Genomic DNA, 22,010 nt, shown 5'->3' with positions numbered 1-22,010 from the left:
TCCTGAGACGTGAGGCCTTCGCTTGGCCCTCCATGGTCTCGGGGTGACCTGAGACTCTGGTGGGGAGACATAGATCCTCAGGGTTTCAGTTATTCTTCCTCCTAGGGTTCCCCCGCCCAGAGGAAATCTCCACACTCACTTGGGTGTTGGTGCCCTTTCCTTATAAGGAGAAGATACAAGCTTGGAAATGGCGCAGTTTAAGGGGAGCCAGCAGACCCCCACCATTCAGGGGTGTGCTGTAAATGGTTAACAACCAGATCCCTGGAGGGGACAGGAAGGGGACAGAAAGATCTTCATGTTTGGTGTTTGCTGACTTCCGTGTCTAATTTCAAGCTACCCACGTGTCACTGAGGGTCAATTGCAGGCCAGGCCTGGCCACTGTGGGAGCTTCTGTGTGCTTGTGCCACTGGGGTGACGGTCTTAGAGAATGGAGGAAGGAGACCTCACAGAGTCCTGGAGGAGAAGACAGAAGTTGTCATTGGATCAGTGACCAACCAGCTTGGCTATAAAAGAGAAAGCCAGGTGATGGCAAGGTGACTGTGGCGGAGGCCCAGGCTCGTTTCCACGTGACAGGGGTCTGGCCAGATCTTGTTCTAAGAAGGGGAGGCTGTGTGCTTCCTGGAGTGGTCTTCACAAAGCATCACAAACTGCACGGCCAGTGTCCCTCCTTGTGCATCCTTGCAAGGAAGCCCTGTGGCTGAGCTCCCTGGGTCTCTGTTCTGGAAACCCAGAGACAAACTAGAGCATGGGGCTTGGTTATCAAGTAGTTCCTCCAACCCATCACCCTGATGAGGACATACGAGGGTGACTTGTAACGTTCATGGATGGAAAAATGGAATTAAAATACTTTTACTTTGGTGGAAAAAAGTTTAGAAACCCATGTTAAGCTGCTGCTAACGTCAGCATCTCATAGTCGAGTGCTGGTTGAAGTCCTGCCTGCTCTGCTTCCGATCCAGATCCTTGGTAATGCACCTGGGAAGGCAGAGGCAGACAGCCCACGTGCTTGACACCTGCCACCGGCATGGGAGACCCAGATGGAATTCTGGGCTCCCAGCTTCAGCCTGACCCAGCTTCAGTTGTTGCAGCCATTTGGGGAGTGAACCAGCAGATAGATCTCTCTCTCTCTCTCTCTCTCTCTCTCTCTCTCTCTCTCTGTTTCTCTCAGGGGCAGGCACTGTGCGGCATAGTGGGTAAAGTCACCGCCTGAAGTGCCGGTGTCTAATATGGGCACTGGTTCGAGTCCCAGCTGCTCCACTTCTGATCCAGCTCTCTGCTATGGCCTGGGAAAGCAGTGGAGGATGGTCCAAGTCCTTGGGCCCCTGCACCTGCATGGGAGACTCAGAAGAAGCTCCTGACTCCTGGCTTCAGATCGGTGCAGCTCCAGCCCCTTTGGCCATTTGGGAAGTAATGGATTCATGTGTTTTCCACATACAGATTGTAAGTAATTTAAATATATATGTAGACTGGGTGAATTTTGCGATTTATTGCCAACAGTGCTAGTTCTACAACAAAATATGGCTTATAGACATTTCCTCTGAAACTTGTCAGAATCCAAGGAGCAGAATTAAAAAATAATTCTTACAATTCTGTTCCAAAAGTCCACACATGAAATTTCAGACACTTTTCCCCACACGCTGTGGTCAGAGCCTCATGGCTGACCACAGAGAAAAAACTGGCCACGCGGGGAAGCCACCACTGTCAGCTGAGGTCAAGTGCAATCTCTCCCCAGACGAATGACCGGGTAGTGGAGGTGGCGTGAGGTACGGTGAGTAGCTCAGGGGTACGGTGAGTAGCTCAGGGGTACGGTGAGTAGCTCAGGGCATCAGAACGTCTGTGCAGGTGCTGCTAAGGGAGCAGAGACATGCCATGTGCACCCCACCCTGCCCAACCTCCTGACCCATGGGGTGCACAGGGCTTGTGAAACAAATCAGCAGTGACCGGGACAGGCCACCCGGCATTTGCTGGACACTTAGTGCCACACGGGTGCATGCTGACCTCATGCACAGCTGACAACAGCCCCCCAGGACTCACCATTGCACCGGCAAGAAGAGAACGGGTGCAGCAAGGTCAAGCCCCTCGCAGATTCACGCTCAGCGCTGAGTGATGGGTGGGCGCTTGAACCTTGGAAGACTCTGATCCCCGAGCCTGGCCCTGCCCGGAGACCCCAAGGAAGGAGCCTCTGTCCTCTCACGAGGTGGCCACTGCGCCTCGATTCCGGGCTGCCCTCCCTGAGGAGCCACTGCCTCAGTCCCTTCTCCCGGGCTCCTCTCCAGGAGCCGCGGCCAGGGAAAGGCATCGCTCAGACCTCCGCTGTGGGAGCAGGGGGGCCACTGTCCCAGGGACTGCCTCCTGCAGCCACCAGCCTGTCTGCACGGAGCCCCTGCTTCCTGTGGGCTGCTCCTGACCAACCACGGAGCAGACGGACACTGGGCCGTAGACACGGAGCAGAGGGATCACCGGGCCGCAGATGCAGACAGAGCATCCTGTGAGCGGGCCTGTGGTCTGAGACACTCCCTCCGCAGCCCTCTGTCCGGGGCCAGGCTCCCACCTCCCTCTGATGTCTCCCCTGCCCCCTCCTGGCCCCTTTGCTATATTCGTCACAGGAGTTCCCTCCAAGGCCCCTTCGTCCCTACACCTTGCACACCCAAGGTAACAGCCCCACCCTCCCACTGCCCTGCCCTCCATCCACCTGCTCTAGTGTCACCACCGCTTCACCTGCCCTGTCCCACCTTGGGAGCACACTGGGCCTTGAGTGGCAGGGCCGTCTTTACCTTGTTCACGCCGTCGGCCATGGCCTGAAGTGTGAGCTCCCGGGGCCCATCCACCGTCTTCCCGTTGTCCGTGGGGCCCCAGCTGGCACTGTAGATGTCTATCAGCTGGGGCATGTGGCTGATGGAGGAGGCCTCGATGATGTCCGTCATGAAGGGCTGGTCCAGCATCCGGATACCTGCGGGCAGGTGTGAGCACAGGGAGCACTGGGCTTGGTACTGCAGCTCATGGGGGACTTGGGGTAGACGAGGCTGGGGTCCTGGAAGGGCTGGGGAGTCCCAGTGCCCTGGGGGACAACACTATGGATTCTGAGCATCAAAAAGGAGGCAAAAGCAGCCCCAACTGCTTCTGCTTGGACCCCACACATGGCCTTCTTCCTGTAACTAATGAAGATAACTTTACCCGGCCCCCAGCTCTCCTGGGATTCAGAATGAGGGGAGACCACCTTTGCAGATGTGATTCCTGGGTCAGCCTGTTTCTCAGTGGAAACTCAGCTTCCAGGGACGGAGCGATGACTGGGGAAACACAAAGCTACTGTGTGTGAGAGGTGAGGGAGGCAATTGGTGTTAGACAGTTAAGGAGAAATGCCAGAGGGCAGAGGGCAGAGGGCAGAGGGCAGAGGGTGGGGCAGGGAGAGTAGAGGGGTGGGCGGGGGTTAGGAGAGAGGACTCCCAGCTGCACTGTGGCTGAGAAGGGATGCTGACTAGGAAGGAGGACACAAACGTGTGTTACTCTGAAATACATCTTACAAGAAAAAGAATCTAGATCCTGACACCCTTCCTTGCCCCGCACGGTTAACAGGTGTTATTACTCGAGGATATTGTTTCAAGAATGCTTCTCTCTTTTTAAAAATTTTATTTATTTGAGAGGTAGAGCTACAGAGAGAGGGAGAGATACAGAGTGAGGTCCTCCACCTGCTGGTTCTGCAACAGCTAGAGCCAGGCCGATCTGAAGCCAGGAGCTAGCAGCTTCTGTTGGGTCTCCCATGCAGATGTAGGAGCCCAAGGACTTGGGCCATCTTCCACTGTCTTCCCAGGCCATAGCAGAGAGCTGGTTCGGAAGTGGAGCAATTGGGACTCGAACTGGTGCCCATATGGGATGCTGATGCTGCAGGCTACGGCTTAACCCACTGTGCCACAGCGCCGGCCCTCTCAATGCGTCTTTAACCTTCCATCACAACTGTTTATGGGAGCACTTCACGCACCACCAGACAGCAAGGTCTCAGAGTCCAAGGGATGCATCTATTTTGTTCACATCCATGTCCTTGGGGAGAAGCGTGATGCTTGGTATTTATCTTAAGCCTGACAAATATTTGGTGAATAAACATCTGGCATTATTGTTTTTTGGTTGATTTTCTTCCCAACAGAGACCCAGAAGAACAAACAACAACCAGCCTAGGTTGTCCGTCCTCAACATTTATCCATAATCAGGTCATCATTTTTGCTAACAAACATCTAATTATCAGGGATAACCTGCCCATTCAGAGTAAGCTGAGTCTTTGGTTTGGACTTCCTGGGGGCTAGGTTTTATGGTTTATTTTATAAGGAGGTAGGAAAAGTAAAGCTCTACATTTGCTTTTGATATACTTATATTTTATTTATTAAAAAATATCACATTCAACAAAGGTAGCCAATAGGCCACAGAACAAACTGCACAGGGCAGCTGCTTCTTGCACCAGGCTGTGCTTGCTCTGTGGGTGGGAAATTAACACCGAGAGAGCGGCACTCACTGGCCTGCAAGGAGAAAACGCTGATGCTCTTGAACTTGTCCAGCACCCGGATGTCCAGGACTGAACTTTCCACCTCAATGAGAAGTTGAGAGAAGTTCAGCCCTTCAGCCCTGGCCAAAGGCAGCCTTGAAGGTCCTGCAAACCAACCCAGAGCATCCCTGGTTTATGTAAGAGCCGGTGCGGGGTGCAGCCGGTGGAGCCTTGCACGCCCCTGCTCTGGCCCCGTAGCCTTTCTTTCTTTCCTCTCTTCGTGGGTTCCCTTGGAGCTGCACAAGAACACCAAGCTGCTGTGTATTAATCTTCTGACTGTTTCAGCATCGGGGAGGCAGAGCTAGCCACAGACTGGGAGCAGGGCTCATTCATATTCAGGGGCCAGGCGCCCGACATTCTTTTAATCACGTTAGGCTCAGGAGGAATGAGGCATGCGTTAATTGAATGAGATACAGTATTAATTTTGCAAGCAACTGCACCATCAGCAGCTAAGACAGAAGCTCTGGGTGACCTGAGGGTGTTCAGGGAGGGCCTCTCCTGCCCCTGGATGCCCTAGAGCTGTGGAGGGACAGAAAAGACAGGGAGAGAGGTGCAGAGAGAGAGAGGGGCGCTAAGGGAGGCAGGCAACGGTGTCTTTGTATCTGATAAATCCCCGAGGGGCTGACGTGACTCAATGGTGAGGACAGAGTGGACCTCGGGGGTCTTATCCCACCCCAGCCAGGCCTGCACGGCACTTTCATTACCCCAGGTGTCTTTGTGTCTCTCTTCGATTCATTTAGAGGCCTGAGTCACGCTGGGGCCAGCCCTGGTGCTGTGGGGACCGGGGGCCTTGGGGCACATTGGATATGAGCAGACTCCTCTCTTGTGGCCAAAGGTGGCCTTGTACCTGCCCCTGGTGCATGCCACACCTGCTCACAAGATGCTGACGATGCCACCTTTTGTGTTCATGAGCTAAGGTGCAAGGTCATGGCCACCCAGGTTTCAGCATCTGAAATTTCATGAACATCTTTATGGTGATTTTTACTGGTTTATTAAAAAACTCAGAATATGTATAAATACAGACTTCTTGATGAGATTCATTGGCTAGTAATAATAACGATAGAACTATATGAAAGCAATTCAGGGGCTGGCGCTGTGGTGCAGTGGGTTAATGCCCTGGCCCTTGGGGCCGGCATCCCATAGGGGCACTGGTTTGAGCCCTGGCTGCTCCACTTCCAATCCAGCTCTCTGCTATGGCCTGGGAAGGCAGTAGAAGATGGTCCAAGTGCTTGGGCTCCTGCACCATGTGGAGACCAGGAGGAAGCCCCTGGCTCCTGGTTTCAGATCGGTGTAGCTCTGGCCATTGCAACCAATTGGGGAGTGAACCAGTGGATGGAAGACACCCCCACTCCCCCGCTTCTCTCTGTAACTCTGTCTTTCAAATAAACAAATAAAGAAAAAAAAAAAGAAAGCAATTCACTGCTGGTAGAGAAATTTCAGATTTTTGACAATGGTCAACAGTGTGGTTTTCAAATTATTTTCAAAATCACTTTTTTTTTTTTTAATTTGTTTCTTCGTTTAAAAAACAAAGTCACACACACACAAAGTAGGCGGGGTGCGGGGAGAGATCTTCCATCTGCTGGTCCACTCCCCAAGTGGCCACACTTTCTAATTTATATTTGCTGGTCGGTTTTATCTAGTTTATATGAGGGAACTTCAAAAAAATTAATAGAAAATGGAACTGAAAGGTAAGTTTGTTTTGGCAAAATAATTTTGAAATCCAAGCATCATTATTTCATAATACATATTTTCCATGAACTTTCTGAAGACCTCTCATCTGCACCCTGAGGTTGACCTGTGTCTGTGTGGGAATTGAATATGCGGCAGAGATGGCACCATAAGTCAAAGGATGGTGGGGACACGGACTCCGCATCTGCAGGGAAACCAAGGTGGATCTGGCACCACATCTGAAGGTGGAATTCCAGGCAGATGAGCGTGTGGAAGTTAGCAGAACTTTGGGACCGGTGCTGTGGTGCAGTGGGTTAAGTCACTACCTGTGGTGCAGTGGGTTATGCCACACCATGTGGGCGTCAAGATGTGTCCAGGCTGCTCCACTTCTGATCCAGTTCCCTGCTCATGCGCCTGGGAAAGCAGCGGAAGATGGCCCAAGTGCTTGGCCCCTGCACCCACTTGGGAGACCTGGATGAAGCTCCAGGCTCCTGGCTTCGGCTTGGTCCAGTCCTGACCATTGGAGCCATTGGTGTGTGTGTGTGTGTGTGTGTGTGTGTGTGTATTGTGAACCAGTGATTATAAGGTCTCTCTCTCCCTCCTTCCCTCTCTGTTACTTTGCCTTTCAAATAAATAAAAATTAAAGAAGACTTTAGGAGAAGCTATTTGTGCTGACTCAGGGGCTAATATCAAAGACAAGCTAAGGATGCCGGGAAACCGATGAAGAAGAACCCTGATGCAAAAATGAGCAGTTTATCAACAGACGAGGAACTCAGCGCTCCGTTTCCTCTTTTCCCTTCAGAGGAATAAACTTTTAATCTCATAAACTTTTAATCTCATCTCGAGTCTTCTTTTTATTTCTGGCTCAGGTTGAACAGCACTGTAAGTTTAAACTTTTTTTTGAAGAGACTTTGGGAGACTTCACACCACAAGCCAGGCACCTTCCTAAATCTGAGCCGGCCAGGAACGAGCAATGATCCAAGATGGCCACCAGAGGGCGCTCCAGACCTCACTAGCTCAGCTCCTGAACGCTAGGCTGCTTTTAGGCCGGCTTTTGCATTTTTTAGTAAATGATTAAACACCAGCCAACTTTTAGAATTGCCATCCAGAATGAATAAAATGTTCCCTCCTGAGTCTGAAAGGTCGAGGAGCCTGCAACTCGCCTTGGGTTGCCGGGCGTCCTTCTAGAAGAACTCGTTATGACCTTGCCAGGAACCCAGAGTTCGCAGGAAGCCTTGGAGGTCACAGGGACGGGGCTGGAGCTGCCCCAGTCGCACAGCAGCCAGAGCCGGCGTGCACCGCACAGAGGACGCGGCTGGGGTTCCAGGAGTGGCCTGCTCACGCTCTTTAGGAAGCTGGGCACGCTTTTTCTGGCGCCATTTTTGGCTTCTGCAAGCTCAGAGCATTGCAGCGAGGCCCAAGGGCTCCAAGGTGTCTGGAGGTGTAAGGCTGCACCCAGCAGGGGATGCAGAGGTCGCGGCCCCCTCCCCCCCTGCCTGGGTCCTCAGGCTGGCTCACTGCTGTTTGCCTGGGGTGCTGTGCTCAACCCAGGAGAGCCAGGGACGCTGGACAGGGGCGGGTGTGGGTGGCCCAGCAGCCACCCCCAACAAGTGGACATGGCAGCTGGGGGAGGGTCAAGTCCCCAAGCCTCCTTCCCTGCAGGGTCAGTTCTGAAGGGGTCCCCTGAGCCCCTGGGGCCTGACACTAAAGCAGCTGACTTCCCTCCCTGCTCCGCCTCCCTTCCCCACCCCCTCCCTCTGGCTTCACCCAGATCTTGGCCTTTCCCGAATCTAAACGAAGAGGAGAGTGAGTTAGGTGCATCTGGTGAGCGGTCCAGGTGTGTGAAGTGCAAGTAACAGGAGAGAGAGAGAGTGGAAGCGGATAGGGAAAGGGCGGCCCCTCAGGCCCCCGGAAGCTGTAGCTGCTCCCAACTCTGCAGGCAGTCTGGCTACAAACCCGCTGTTCAGAAACACCAGTCACCTTGCCCACGCAATCCGGGGCAGGAGAAACCCAGGCTCTGCCCCGTGAGTAGAGCCTCCCCTCTTCTGATTTGCCCCAGCAGGAGCCCGGCTTATAAAATATTAACGCTGATGCTGGGATGGGGCAAGGCGCACTGTGTGTGCATTTTAGAGATCTCCAGACGTTGCATTTGTGCAGTTTCTCACCCTGCTGGGGCAAGTCGCTCAGCAAACAGTGCTGGGAGCGGTGAATGGGGGACTGCTGAGGTCACTTTTGTGCTATTCAGGTCCCTGGAAATGCAAGTGTCAGCACAAAGGAAGTCTACGGTTCCATTAAATTGCTAGGAAAAAAAATAACAAGACAGTTGCTGTTAAAACAACAAACAAGAGAAGGCAAAAGAAAAAGAAAACCAAGGCTGGGTGACTCAGCCTGAATAAATTAAGAATAAGTGAAGAACCAATTAGAGGCAGCACTCGGAATAAGCCAGGAGCCGCTGGGTTCTCAGGTGTTTTACTGAAGGCTTATGAGTCTCTCTCTCTCCTTCTCCCTCCCTCTGTCTCTCCAGCTCTTTACTTTGGGGGATGGAGGAGCGTATATGTCTACCACTTGCCACTCATTTCTAAAGGAAACGTTAAATAGTCGTTTCAGTGAACAGTAAAAAGATACTAGGTAGGAGCGGGCATTTGGCACAGTGGGGAAGAGAGCTTGGGTTGCTGGCATTGCTTTAGAGTGCCTGGGTTCAAGTTACGGCTCCACTTCCGATTCAGCTTCCTACCACGGTGCACCCTGGGAAGCAGTCAGTGGTGGCTTACACAGTTTGGTCTCTGCCACCCAGGTGAGAGACCTGGATTGAATTCCAGGCTCCTGGCTTTGGGCTGGCTCAGTCCACACTGTTGCTCTGGGAAGTGAACCAGTGGATGAAAGATCTCTGTGTCTCTGGCTTTCTGGTTTTCAAATAAAATGAAATTAAGTTAAAAAGAGTTCATCGGTAGAATATATGTCCTTAAAGATGAGATTCATCATGCACAAAAGTTGAAGGGTTTGGAGTATGTTTACAAAGAATTTGTATGTCCTTTTATTCTGGACTCATTAAAATGTTATTAACATGGGCACCAAAGAGGAGTGACTGTGTAGTTCCATTTAGAAAAGTTCACAAACTGGCACTCACCAATTTTTGCTGTTAGGAAACAAGATGGTGGTTATCCTGGTATACTTGGGCAGTAACTGGGAGGGAGCTGGCCGTCTTGTGTGTTGATGGTGATGTGGGTGTGGCCAGTTTAAACTGGGTGCTTATGATCCATGGGCTGTCTGTATTTATCTTATGCTTACAATTCAACACTATACTGATATTTCATGCAAGTTAACACACACAGAATTTTTTCACTCCTGCTAAATCAATGCATCCTAGTGCTTCTGCCCCAAGAGGGATATTTTTTGCTGGGCCTGGCCTGAGCCAGCTGGAGAGCAGGTGTGATCCCTCCTGGGGCCAGCTGCCCAGAGTGACACCTGCCGTCTACCAGGGCCAGCTTACCTGCAACTTTGGAGTTGTACGCCACTCCCACCCCGCAGATATTGTTGTTGGCGGCAGCGGAGACCTCTCCTGCACATCGGGTCCCGTGGCTGTGGGAACACAGTGAAGACGGATTAGATGCAGCACCTGAGGAATTTGGAAGTGGTTCCTTATGTTCCATCACTGGCACTTTGCAATCGTCCAGCGGCTGCTGAGTCTGTATGGGGCCCACCCCGCTTCCCCTCTGTCCTTCTGTTTCCTTCAGTTGACTTTTGAAGATTTATTTGTTTAAAGGCAGAGTAACAGGGAGAGAGGGAGCAAGTGAGATCTTCCACCTGCTGGTCACTCCCTCAATGGCCGCCCCAGACAGGTCTGGGCCAGGCTGAAGCCAGGAACCAGGGACCTCATCTCCGTCTCCCACATGGGTGGCAGGAGCTCTGCTACTTCGGCGGTCTTTTGCTGCATTCCTGGGAGTACTAGCAGGGCGTTGGATTGGAAGTGGAGCAGCCAGGACTCAAACCAGCACTCCAGTACGGGATGCCGGCGTTGCAAATGGCTGCCTAAAATGCTGCCACTTCCTGAGTTGTTTTCTTGACCTTGGGTTTTCTGTAATAAAGAGGATCTCAGGATATCCTCAACCTTACAATTCTTACTTTAAAATTCAAAGCATCTTGCCACAGAAAATACACAGGTTGCCTCTGAAAATGAAACACAAGGTAAGGCAGGTGTGTGCTTCTTGGAACAGCTCTGGTTTCTCTGCAGCACTGGAGCTGAGGGCCGGTGCTTGTTTTCAGGGTCGGTTCAGCACCCAGGGGTAACTCTGTCGGTGATGGGTCATGGTCATTACTGTGCTTTACTCGGTCATAGCCTCCGTGGGGATGCACCGAACACTGCAGATTCCCGTCTTCACCCAGAAACAGAGAGACAGAGGCTCGCAGTGTTCTGCGCACAACTTCAAGGCTGTCCAGTTAAGCATCTCAGACATCAGACCATCTTTCCATGACTTGCCTGGCCTTATCGTTCTCGGCAAGGCCTTCTCAGAGCTCCTGTTCTAGAATGCTCTGTGAACTGACACTTTAATTCCCTGAATTTTCTCCCTTTGCTTGCTCTTTCCTCCCTTATGCCAAAGGTCTGCGAATGGTTCATCTGCTCCTGTGTGAATTCCCCCGCCTCTGAACTGGGCTGCTGTGGTGACCGGCTTTGACTCTGAGAATGGAATGGAAGGAGGTGTTGGTTCTTACAGTTATTATGTGGCCTGACAGCATCTACGTCCAACCCTGGTGTCCTGTACAGGAATGTTGGGCTCGCCTGGGAATGCACAAGGCCAAGTGAAGTGAGAGGTACAGTAGCCTCCCTGGTGTTACTGCCCTTAGATGAGGCGATGAGGCACCCAACGTGTGAGGGACGCCACCTTCATTATCCAGACCCAGACGAGTCACTCAGCAGCAGTGGAGAGAGACAAGCTGTCCCCACTTCACCCTGCCAGGATTGGGAGCAAATCACCATTTTTCTCTTTGTTAAGCTGCTGCATTTTGGGGAGGTTTGTGAAGTGGCAGTAGACTCTGAATCAGTCAGAATGCTGTTCAAGCCCCAGATGGCACTGAAGGTGTGGCAGACTGAAACTGCCAGCCCCAGCCCTGGTCCACTGGGGTGACATGTCGCATCACCGAGTCTGCTGGAGTGGAGCGCTCACCGCCTGCAGAACACACGGGCGGTGAGGACTTCCCCAGTGCCCAGCAGGGAAGTGAGGGTGACGGCCTCACTGGATGTGCATCCTTAGGGTGTTTCCATTTCTGCAGTGTTGACCAGCGTCCTGTTTGGGCTGTCTTCTTGGAGGCAAGCAAAGCTATGGCACTAGTGCTTAAGGAATCACATTCGAGGGAAACCTCCCCCCCTTCTCTATATGAGCAAAAGTAAGTGCTACATCCATAACTGATGCAGTCAAGATTATTTATGGAACAAGAATGAACTCTGTATGAGATAGTATATCAAAAGTTTCTTGGAGGGGATGGCGCTGTGGCATAGTGGGTAAAGCTGCCACCTGCAGTGCTAGCATCCCATATGGGTGCCAGTTAGAGGACCAGCTGCTCCACTTCCGATCCAGCTCTCTATGGCCTCTGCTATGGCCTGGGAAAGCAGCACAAGATGACCCAAGTCCCTGAGCCCCTGCAGCTGCATGGGAGACCTGGAGGAAGCTCCTGGCTCCTGGCTTCAGGTCGGCACAGCTCCGGCCCTTGCGGTCATCTAGGGAGTGAACCAGCAGAGGGAAGACCTCTCTCTCCTCTGCCTCTTCCTCTCTGTAACTCTGCCTTTCAAATAAATAAATAAATTGTTAAAAAAAAGTTTCTTGGAAACTTCATATTATGAAAAAAATCACGCATGGATTTAAAAATTTTTGCAAATAAATTTTTGCACCCGAAAATAAATTTTTGCACCACTTTCCTTGAACTTTTTGAAGTCCCTTTGTATTGTGTATGGGTAACCTCCATAGTCACAGCACAGGTCAGCCTTGTGTGAAAACTTGGGGTTTTATAGACTTGCCTTTCAGGTTTTGGAAAGAACATTTGAGATTTTTTGAGAGGGTTTAACTTAATGGGAGAGTCTGTTATGGATGTGGTTTTCATGGTATCTTTTGTTCTGAATGCTAAATTTGTTTGGTGTAGTGGTTAAAGTGCCCCTTGGGATGCCCACATCCCTTGTAATATGCTTGGGTTCGAGTCCTGGCTCCTCTGTTTCAGATCCTAGTTTCCTGGAATGTGCATCCTGGAAGGCAGCAGATGATGGCTCAAGTACTTGGGGCCCTTGACACCCACATGGGAGACCCAGGTTGACATATTGGCCCTTGGCTTCAGCCTGGCCATCCCTGGCTGCTGTGGGCATTTGGGGAGTGAACCAGTGGATTGGAGGTCTGTCTGTCTGTCTCTTTATCTCTGTTTCTCTCTCTGCCTTTCAAATAAAAAAGTAGTTTTTTACAAAATGCAGAAGAAAATGCTAAATAAAACTGAAAAATCAGTGTGGAAATTCATGAATAAATATTATATAATGAAATACAAGACAGAGGGAGAGGTTGTAGCATAGAGGGTAAAGCTGCCACCTGTGACACTGGCATCCCAAATGGGTGCTGGTTCATGTCCTGGCTGCTTCCTTCTGATCCAGTTCTCTACTAATGGCCTGGGAAAAGCAGCAGAGTTGGCTCAAGTGCTTGGGCCCCTGCCACCAATGTGGGAGACCAGATGAAGCTCCTGGCTCCTGGCTTTGACCTGGTTCAGCCCTGGCTGTTGCAGCAACTTCGGGAGTGAACCAGCAGGTGGAAGACCTCTCTCTAACTACCAATAAATAAAACCTAAAAAAAAAAAAAAACCACAAGAAGAAAAAGAAAGGAAATACAAGCAGCTTTCAAAGTGCTCATGGAATATAGAATTCAAAGCTAAGTTTATTTTGGAAAAAGAATTTTAAGATCTATGCACATAGGGAATCTTCTAAGATCATGGAAATGTCTCAACATAACAAAGGGTGAATATGACAAACTCACAGCCAATATCACGTAGAATGAGTAAGAGTGTTAAGTTTCCCTTTGAGGTCGTGTTGTGGCATAGCCAGTAAAGCTGCTGCCTGTGGAGCCAGCATCCCATATGGGTGCTGGTTCGAGTCCTGGCTGCTCCACTTTTTTTTTTTTTTTTGGACAGGCAGAGTTGGACAGTGAGAGAGAGAGAGAGAGAGAGACAGAGAGAGAGAAAGGTCTTCCTTCCATTGGTTCACCCCCCAAATGGCCACCATGGTTGGTGCGCTGCGCCGATCTGAAGCCAGGAGCCAGCTGCTTCCTTCTGGTCTCCCATGAGGGTGCAGGGCCCAGCACTTGGGCCATCCTCCACTGCCTTTCTGGGCCACAGCAGAGAGCTGGCCTGGAAGAGGAGCAACCGGGACAGAATCTGGCGCCCCAACCGGGACTAGAACCCGGGGTGCCAGTGCTGCAGGCAGAGGATTAGCCTAGTGAGCTGTGGCGCCGGCCCTGGCTGCTCCACTTCTAATCCAGCTCCCTATTAATACACCTGGGAAAGCAATGGAGGCCAGCCCAAGTCTTGGGCCCCTGCACCCACATGAAAGACCTGGGAATAGCTCCTGGCTCCTGGCTTCGATCTGGCCAGCCCTGGCCATTTCAGAGATTTGGGGAGTGAACGAGCAGATGGAAAATCTCTCTCTCTCTCTCTCTCTCTCTCTCTCTCTGTCTCTCCACTCTCTAACTCTGCTTTTCAAACAAATAAAATAAATCTTAAAAAACAATTGACCTAAAGAAAATTAAGGCTCTCAGTGGTCTTATGTAGAACAAATAGAGCAACAACAACAACAACAACAACAAAAATACTAAAAGGAATAAAATATTAAGTTGTTCCTCAACAGTCTAGACAAGGGCTGATCATGTCATTGTCTCTCATAGTGTCCATTTCACTTCAATGGGTATCATTTTAGATGCTTAAATAACTCAGCAAAAACCTGAACAATTCAGTTACAAAATGGGCAAAGGACATGAATAGACATTTTCATAAGAAGAAATACAAATGGCCAAAAATTTATGAAAAATGCTCAAAATCATTAGCCATCAGGAAATTGCCAATCAAATTTACCATGAGGTATCATCTCACTCCAATAAGAATGGCTCTTTCAAGACAAAAAAATGATAAATGCTGGCAAAGACACGGGGAAAAGGGACCTCTTAAACACTGTTGTTGGGAATGCAAGTTTGTACAGCCATTATGGTGAACAATATGGTGGTGCCTCGAAGAAACTACAAATAGATCTAACATAGGACTCAGCTACCCCACTTCTGAGGATATATCTGAAGGAAAGGAAATAGCATGTGAAAAGGATACTGCACGCCCATGTTCATTGCAACACTATTCACAATAGCCAAGATACAGAATCAACTTTGATGTCTATCAATGGATAAAAGGGTAAAAAAATGCGATAAATGTACACAATGGAGTATTTTTCAACCATAAGAAAGAATGAAATCCTGAGATTTGCAGCAAAATGGATGGAATTGGAGACCATTATGTTAAGTGAAATAAGCCATACTCAGAAAGACAAACACCACATGTTCTCTCTCACATGCGAATGTTAAAAAAAGATAATCACTCTGAACTAAGAGGAGTGAGTACGAGGGGTTGGCAAAGGTGAGGAGTGGGACGACAGCAAGGCTGGATAACGGGCACCAAAGCACAGTTAGAGAGCAGTGACAAATTCCAGTGTTCCGTAACGCAGCAGGGCAGCTACAGTTCCACAACAGTGTATGATACTCTGTATAAAGGACTGGGCGAGCGGAGCTGGCAGGCTTCAAACACAAAGAAAAATAAGGAAGTACAAAGGCTGGTTGTATGCTTTGTGCCCCATAAAAACAGACAAGTATCACATGTTAATCCAAAATTTCCATTAATGAAATAATTTCAGAAAAAGGGAAAAAGCCATCAAGTTAAAAACAAAGGAAATCTTCATAAAATATGGATGTTAGTTATAGTTAGTAATAGTGTGTCAATATTTTTCCAATGATAGTAACATTAATTGTAACAATACTGGTCACTAATTGAACCTTACTTAAGTTAGGTGTTAGTAATGGTATAGAGGGCCCATAAAAACTCACTATTTTATCCTCACAATATTACATTATTTTTAAAAATTATTTATTTATTTTTGACAGGCAGAGTTAGACAGTGAGAGAGAGAGAGAGACAGAGATAAAGGTCTTCCTTCCATTGGTTCACCCCCCAAAATGCCCACCAAGGCTGGTGTGCTGCGCCGATCTGAAGCCAGGAGCCAGCTGCTTCCTCCTGGTCTCCCATGTGGGTGCAGGGCCCAAGCACTTGGGCCATCCTCCACTGCCTTCCCGGGCCACAGCAGGGAGCTGGCCTGGAAGAGGGGCAACTGGGACAGAATCTGGTGCCCCGACCGGGACTAGAACCCGGTGTGCCGGCACCACAAGGCGGAGGATTAGCCTAGTGAGCCGCGGCGCCGGCCTACAATATTACTTTAAATCTAAACACTGTTCTAAAAAGTAAGCTTTATTTTTAGAAAGAAACAATGTTTTGGAAAATGCATACCACACAAAAAACTGCATGGATTTCAAAATATTTTTGCACCAATATAAACATCCTTGAATTCCTTTTTTTCTATGAACTTTTTGAAGTACCTCATATATGTACACTTTGTATTGTTTCACATGTACTTTAAATAAATATAAGTATACATTTGTGTTTTTGTCTATCTACATTTATGGTTATAAATTTATACTGCATACTTACAAATACATCCAAATATTGTATATTTGAGTATATATTTATATAAAATATATCAAAGGGGCCAGCGCTGTGGTGCAGCGGGTTAATGCCCTGGCGTGTAGCTCCAGCATCCCATATGAGTGCTGGTTCTAGTCCCGGCTGCTCCTCTTCTGGTCCAGCTCTCTGGTATGGCCTGGGATAGCAGTAAAAGATGGCTCAAGTCCTTGGGCCCCTGCACCCACGTGGGAGACCCGGAAGAAGCTCCTGGCTCCTGGCTTCGGATTGGCGCAGCTCTGGCTGTTGTGGCCATCTGGGGAATGAATCAGTGGATAGAGGATCTCTCTCTCTGTTTCTACGTCTCTCTGTAACTCTTTCAAATAAATAAAATAAATCTTTAAAAAATCATATAGAATATGCATGTAATTATATACATATATCTTATATTTTCTTTTTCATATTGATGCCTAGTAATTGGGTATATTCATAGGGTGCAGTGAGATAATCTGATGCAAGTTCTACAATGCATATTGATCGTCTCAGGATAATGAAATGAAAACTTCTCCCTTGCAGTTGTTTGTAGACTGTGTGCTGAGTTTCTGTGAACTGCAGCCCTCCTGTTGTGCTATATAGCACTAGGATTTACTCCTGTGTGACTGTGTTTTGATCCTTGTTGTCCAACCTCCCTACATCCCTTGCCCCTTACTCTTCACAGCCTCTAGGGAGCACTGTTCTACTCTCTACTTCCATGAAAACACCTTTAGCTTTCTGAAAACATCTTTTAGCTTCCGCAGCACATGTATAGTTAAAAATGGATGTTTCATGGGTACTGATTAAATTTGGTTTCTGCTTGCACGGAGTCAAATCAACCACATGTCTGATTCAATGGAGCACTGATTTCATGATTCTTTAACAATCAACACTGGTAAAAATCTTCCTGAGACCTGAGGTGCGTAGAGACGATGCCTTCAGCCGCACCTGTGAGAACATGGGTGGCTGGACGGGAACCAGGCCATGTGTAGAACCCTGTGGGGTGTGTTGTCAGTTAAGAGGGGAGCTGGGAGGAAACAGCCCGTGTCAAAGCTGAGACTCAGAGGAGCCAATCCTCACAATGAGAAAAATAGTTGGGCCAGGTCTGAGACCAATGTCCAATGACTGGACCACCTGGTACATTCTCGGAGGGCCATCCTTACCCTAAAAACTGCTCACTGAAGACTCCAGGATATGTGCATGTGACCTGGCTTGAACAAATGAAAGACACTGAATGATGTTCCTGAATCCTTGATTTTGGCCTTTCAGTGGGGAGGTGAATGTCACGGACTCTCCAGAAGGTCACACAGACACATTTCACTGCTGCACTGGTGCCACTAAGGACAAGCATGGAACACAGCCTCCACGTCTCTTAACAAAGTGGTGTGTTTTGGTCCCACTGCCTCGAGTGCCTTCCCCTTGTCTCCCACCTTCCCCATTGTCTCAGGCAAAGGTACTTGCTACAGCCGGTGCCGTGGCTCACTAGGCTAATCCTCTGCCTTGCGGCGCTGGCACACCGGGTTCTAGTCCCGGTCGGGGCGCCGGATTCTGTCCCGGTTGCCCCTCTTCCAGGCCAGCTCTCTGCTGTGGCCCAGAAAGGCAGTGGAGGATGGCCCAAGTGCTTGGGCCCTGCACCCCATGGGAGACCAGGAGAAGTACCTGGCTCCTGCCTTCGGATCAGTGTGGTGCACTGGCTGCAGCGCGCCGGCTGCGGCGGCCATTGGAAGGTGAACCAAGGACAAAGGAAGACCTTTCTCTCTGTCTCTCTCTCTTTCACTGTCCACTCTGCCTGTCAAAAAAAAAAAAAAAAAAAAAAAAAGGTACTTGCTGCCTTGAATGTCATGAAATGCAGGGGCCCAAGGGCTTGGGCCATCTTCCACTGCTTCCCAGGCCATAGCAGAGCTGGATCAGAAGAGGAGCAGCCGGGTCTCGAACTGGCACCCATATGGGATGCCAGTGCTTCAGGCCAGGGCATTAACCTGCTACACCACAGCGCCGACCCCTCCTAAGAACTTTCTGTAGCTCCCTCTGGCCTCAAGAATGAGGAGGGGAAAGGGCTGTAGGAGGCGAGGGAAACCCCTGCTTCGTGATCAGCCCCCTTCAAACGCAGGGAAACGGGAGGCGAGTGGCTGGAGTCACAGGTGTGCTGTTTCTACCTGTCTCCTGGGTCCATGCAATGAGGCTTTCTTGCTCCTTCCATGAAGAAGTGTATTTGCCCTGCCCTGCGTCTAGACTGCTCTTGTGACTTGTTTAGGTTACAAAATTGCGCTGGATGGGATGAGCCCATGCTTCAAGAGCCTTTGTGATGTTTCTTCTTTCTTTTGGAGCCCTGCCTAGGTGCAGAGGAACAAGCCTGGGCTAGCCTACTGGGGGATGAGACACATATAAAACCCCTCATGCTTCTAACCCTGGCTGACAGCCATCCACAGACATGGGAGGAGGACATCCTAAAACAGCCAGCCTGCCAGCTGACCACGAGCACACTAGTGAGCCCAGCCTGCTTCAGATCCATAGAAGTAACGGTCCCCTACACCTGCTCAGTCAACATTTAGTGCTGTCACCCTGCTGTTTTTGCTCAAACTGGTGAGAAGTGGTGGCTCACTGGCTCATCTTCCATTTTCAATATTGCTAGCAAGCTAGACTCTCACATTTTTTTAAAGATTTATTTTATTTATTTGAAGAAGAGAGAGAGAGAATCTCCAATCCACTGGTTCACTCCCCAAATGCCCACAGCAGCCAGGGATGGCCAGGCTGAAGCCAAGGACCAATATGTCAACCTGGGTCTCCCATGTGGGTGTCAAGGGCCCCAAGTACTTGAACCATCATCTGCTGCCTTCCAGGATGCACATTCCAGGAAACTAGAATTTGAAACAGAGGAGCCAGGACTCGAACCCAAGCATATTACAAGGGATGTGGGCATCCTAAGGGGCACTTTAACCACTACACCAAACAAATTTAGCATTCAGAACAAAAGGTACCATGAAAACCACATCCAAAACAGACTTCCCCTTCAAGTTAAACCCTAACGAGCCAGGAACTTCATCCAGGTCTCCCATGTGGGTGCAGGGTTCCAAGTATTTGGGCCATTTTCCACTGCTTTTCCAGGTGCATTACTAGGGAGTTGGATTGGAAGAGTAGCAGCTGGGACTCAACTGGTGTCAATGGGATGCCAACATTTCGAACAGCAGTGTAACCTGCTACACCTCAGCACCAGCTCCTCTTTTTTGGTATTTCAAAAATATTTACTTTTATGGACTTCATTCTTTTGAAATTGATATAAATTGTATACATTTACCATATGCAACATTATGTCTATTTATTGAGGACTGGCTGAGGCTAGCTAATTAGATGGCATGTCTGCTTCTAGGCTTGCCTCCCAAGTGACTGTTCCTGCTCTTTCTCTCATGTAGTTTGATGCAAACAAGTACAGACATGCTGGGAGTGTGTGTCACATGTGGAAAGTGTGTGCAACTCTGAATTAAAGCTTACAGGAAAGCTGTTCTGCTGGGACCACATGGATGGATCAGTAGCTAATGCTAAATAAACTTCTACTGTGTTACAACATTAAGTCATTATGACTTTGGGGATTTAGTTGTTGGAGCTGCTAGAAGTTGAACAAGTGCATTTTATTTATTTTTATTTTTTTGACAGGCAGAGTGGACAGTGAGAGAGAGAGACAAAGAGAAAGGTCTTCCTTCCGTTGGTTCACCCTCCAGTGGCCGCTGTGGCCGGCGCACTGCGGCCGGCACACCACGCTGATCCGAAGCCAGGAGCCAGGTGCTTCTCCTGGTCTCCCATGAGGGTGCAGGGCCCAGCACTTGGGCCATCCTCCACTGCCTTTCTGGGCCACAGCAGAGAGCTGGCCTGGAAGAGGAGCAACCGGGACAAAATCCGACGCCCCGACCGGGACTAGAACCCGGTGTGCCGGCACCGCAGGAGGATTAGCCTATTGAGCCGCGGCGCCAGCCAAACTAGTGCATTTTAATTTTATTCTTATTAACTTGTTCTTCGATAGTATTAGATGCTACTTGTTTCCTGTTTTGGGAGAGAAATTCAAACAAGAAGGTGAAATAAACTAATTTTAGGGATGTCATGTAAAGAGATATTTGGGTGACAAGGATCAGAAGAATGCAGTCTTTGATGAACAGAAAAAAATGTCTACTTTGTGTAATTGTACAAGTATCATCTGCTTCCCTCTTCCTAGGTGTTGCAGTGTGTTTGACGAACTTTTGGCATCTGTGGATATAACACACACTTTGAAGCTGGTGCGTTCAGTGGCTCTGTTAATTCTTGCACTTTAGTGTTTCCATTTTGGCTTATGTTTATTGTTTAAACAATATTACGTTATGAAATATTAAATAATACAGTGTTGGTGAATAACACACGCATTTCACTTGAGCACTATCCAGATCTATCAAAGATTAATATTTTCCATACTTTAGGTTTTTTTTTAAAGATTTTATTTATTTATTTGAGAGTTACAGAGAAAGGGAAAAAGAGAAAGGTCTTCCACTCATTGAGTCACTCCCCAAATGGCTGCAATGGCTGGAGCTGGGGCAATCCAAAGCCAGGAGGCAGGAGATTCTTCTGGGTCTCCCATGTGTGTGCAGGGACCCAAGCACTTGGGCCACCTTCCACTGCTTTCCTAGGCCATCAGCAGGGAGCTGGATCGGAAGTAGAGCAGCTGGGACTTGAACTGGTGCCCATATGGGATTCCAGCACCACAGGTGTAGGCTTAGCCTACCATGCCACAGTGCTGGCCCCTAGAACTTTTTAAAAAGGATTTACTTAGGTATTTGAAAGTCAGAGCTGCGCAGTGAATGGAAGAGACAGAGATCATCCATCCCCTGGTCCATTCCCCCGATGGTCGCAATGGCTGGGGCTGGGCCAGGCTGAAGCCAGGAGACTGGAGCTCTTCTTCCGGGTCTTCCACATGGGTACAGGGGCCCTAGCACTTGGGCCATCTTCTACTGCTTTCTCAGACACATTAGCAGAAAGCTGGATCAGAAGTAGAGCAGCTGGGACTTGAACCAGTACCCATTTAGGATGCTGGTGCCGCAGGTTAAGGCTTTACCTGTTGTGCTACAGTACCGGCCCCCACACTTTAGATTTTTTTAAAAAATATTTATTTATTTAGGCTGGCGCTGTGGCTCACTAGGCTAATCCTCCGCCTTGCGGCGCTGGCACACCGGGTTCTAGTCCCGGTCGGGGCGCCGGATTCTGTCCCGGTTGTCCCTCTTCCAGGCCAGCTCTCTGCTGTGGCCAGGGAGTGCAGTGGAGGATGGCCCAAGTGCTTGGGCCCTGCACCCCATGGGAGACCAGGAAAAGCACCTGGCTCCTGTCATTGGATCAGCGCGGTGCGCCGGCCGCGGTGCGCCGGCCGCGGCGGTCATTGGAGGGTGAACCAATGGAAAAGGAAGACCTTTCTCTCTGTCTCTCTCTCTCTGTCTACTCTGCCTGTCAAAAAAATTTATTTATTTATTTGAAAGTCAGAATTACACAAAGAGAGAAGGATTGGCGTGGGGGGGGGGGGAGAGAGATCTTCCATCTGCTGGTTCACTCCCCAATTGGCCGCAATGTCCAGAGCTCTGTTGATCCAAAGCCAGAAGCCAGGAGCTTCTTTGGGTCTCCCACATAGGTGCAGGGGCCCAAGCACTTGGACCATCTTCTACTGCTTTCCCAGGCCACAGCAGAGAGCTGGATCAGAAGTAGAGCAGCTAGGACTCAAATCCGCGCCCATATGGGATGCAGGCACTGCAGGTGGTGGCTTTACCCGCTATGCCACAGCGCCGGCCCCTGTAAATAATTTGAAAAGCCATATCCTTGTGTATCAGTCACTTGTGCACATGTAGGAGGCTTTCTGGAGTCATTACGTAGGAGTGAATGTGGACTGTATGGCTGTGTACCACCTCCTGCAGGTGGGAGGGTTCCTGCTGCTGGGCATCCTAGCCTACTCTTGTCCACCTCTACCATTTTGCTAACTCAGATGGTGTGAAATGGTACCTCATTTTCTCATTACTAGTCAGGTAACCTTTTTCTTTTTTCTTTTT

At 49.5% G+C, this 22,010-nt stretch overlaps 1 protein-coding gene across 1 annotated transcript in view; it reads right to left on the bottom strand.

The window, feature by feature from the left end:
* Positions 1–22,010, bottom strand: part of PCSK2 (proprotein convertase subtilisin/kexin type 2) — a 314,344-nt gene that overhangs the window by 29,405 nt on the left and 262,929 nt on the right. Inside the window, exons 7-8 of the mRNA XM_002710961.5 lie at positions 9,687–9,775; positions 2,772–2,947 (exon numbers count right to left, since the gene is read on the bottom strand). Coding sequence (XP_002711007.1) covers positions 2,772–2,947; positions 9,687–9,775 — 265 coding nt within the window. The remainder of the gene's footprint in view (positions 1–2,771; positions 2,948–9,686; positions 9,776–22,010) is intronic.

The sequence above is a fragment of the Oryctolagus cuniculus genome, chromosome 11 (genome assembly GCF_964237555.1).
Source record: "Oryctolagus cuniculus chromosome 11, mOryCun1.1, whole genome shotgun sequence".
In the NCBI taxonomy this organism is placed as follows: domain Eukaryota; kingdom Metazoa; phylum Chordata; class Mammalia; order Lagomorpha; family Leporidae; genus Oryctolagus; species Oryctolagus cuniculus.
Note: the sequence above shows the minus strand (reverse complement) of the source record. Positions and strands in the feature narration are given on the sequence as shown.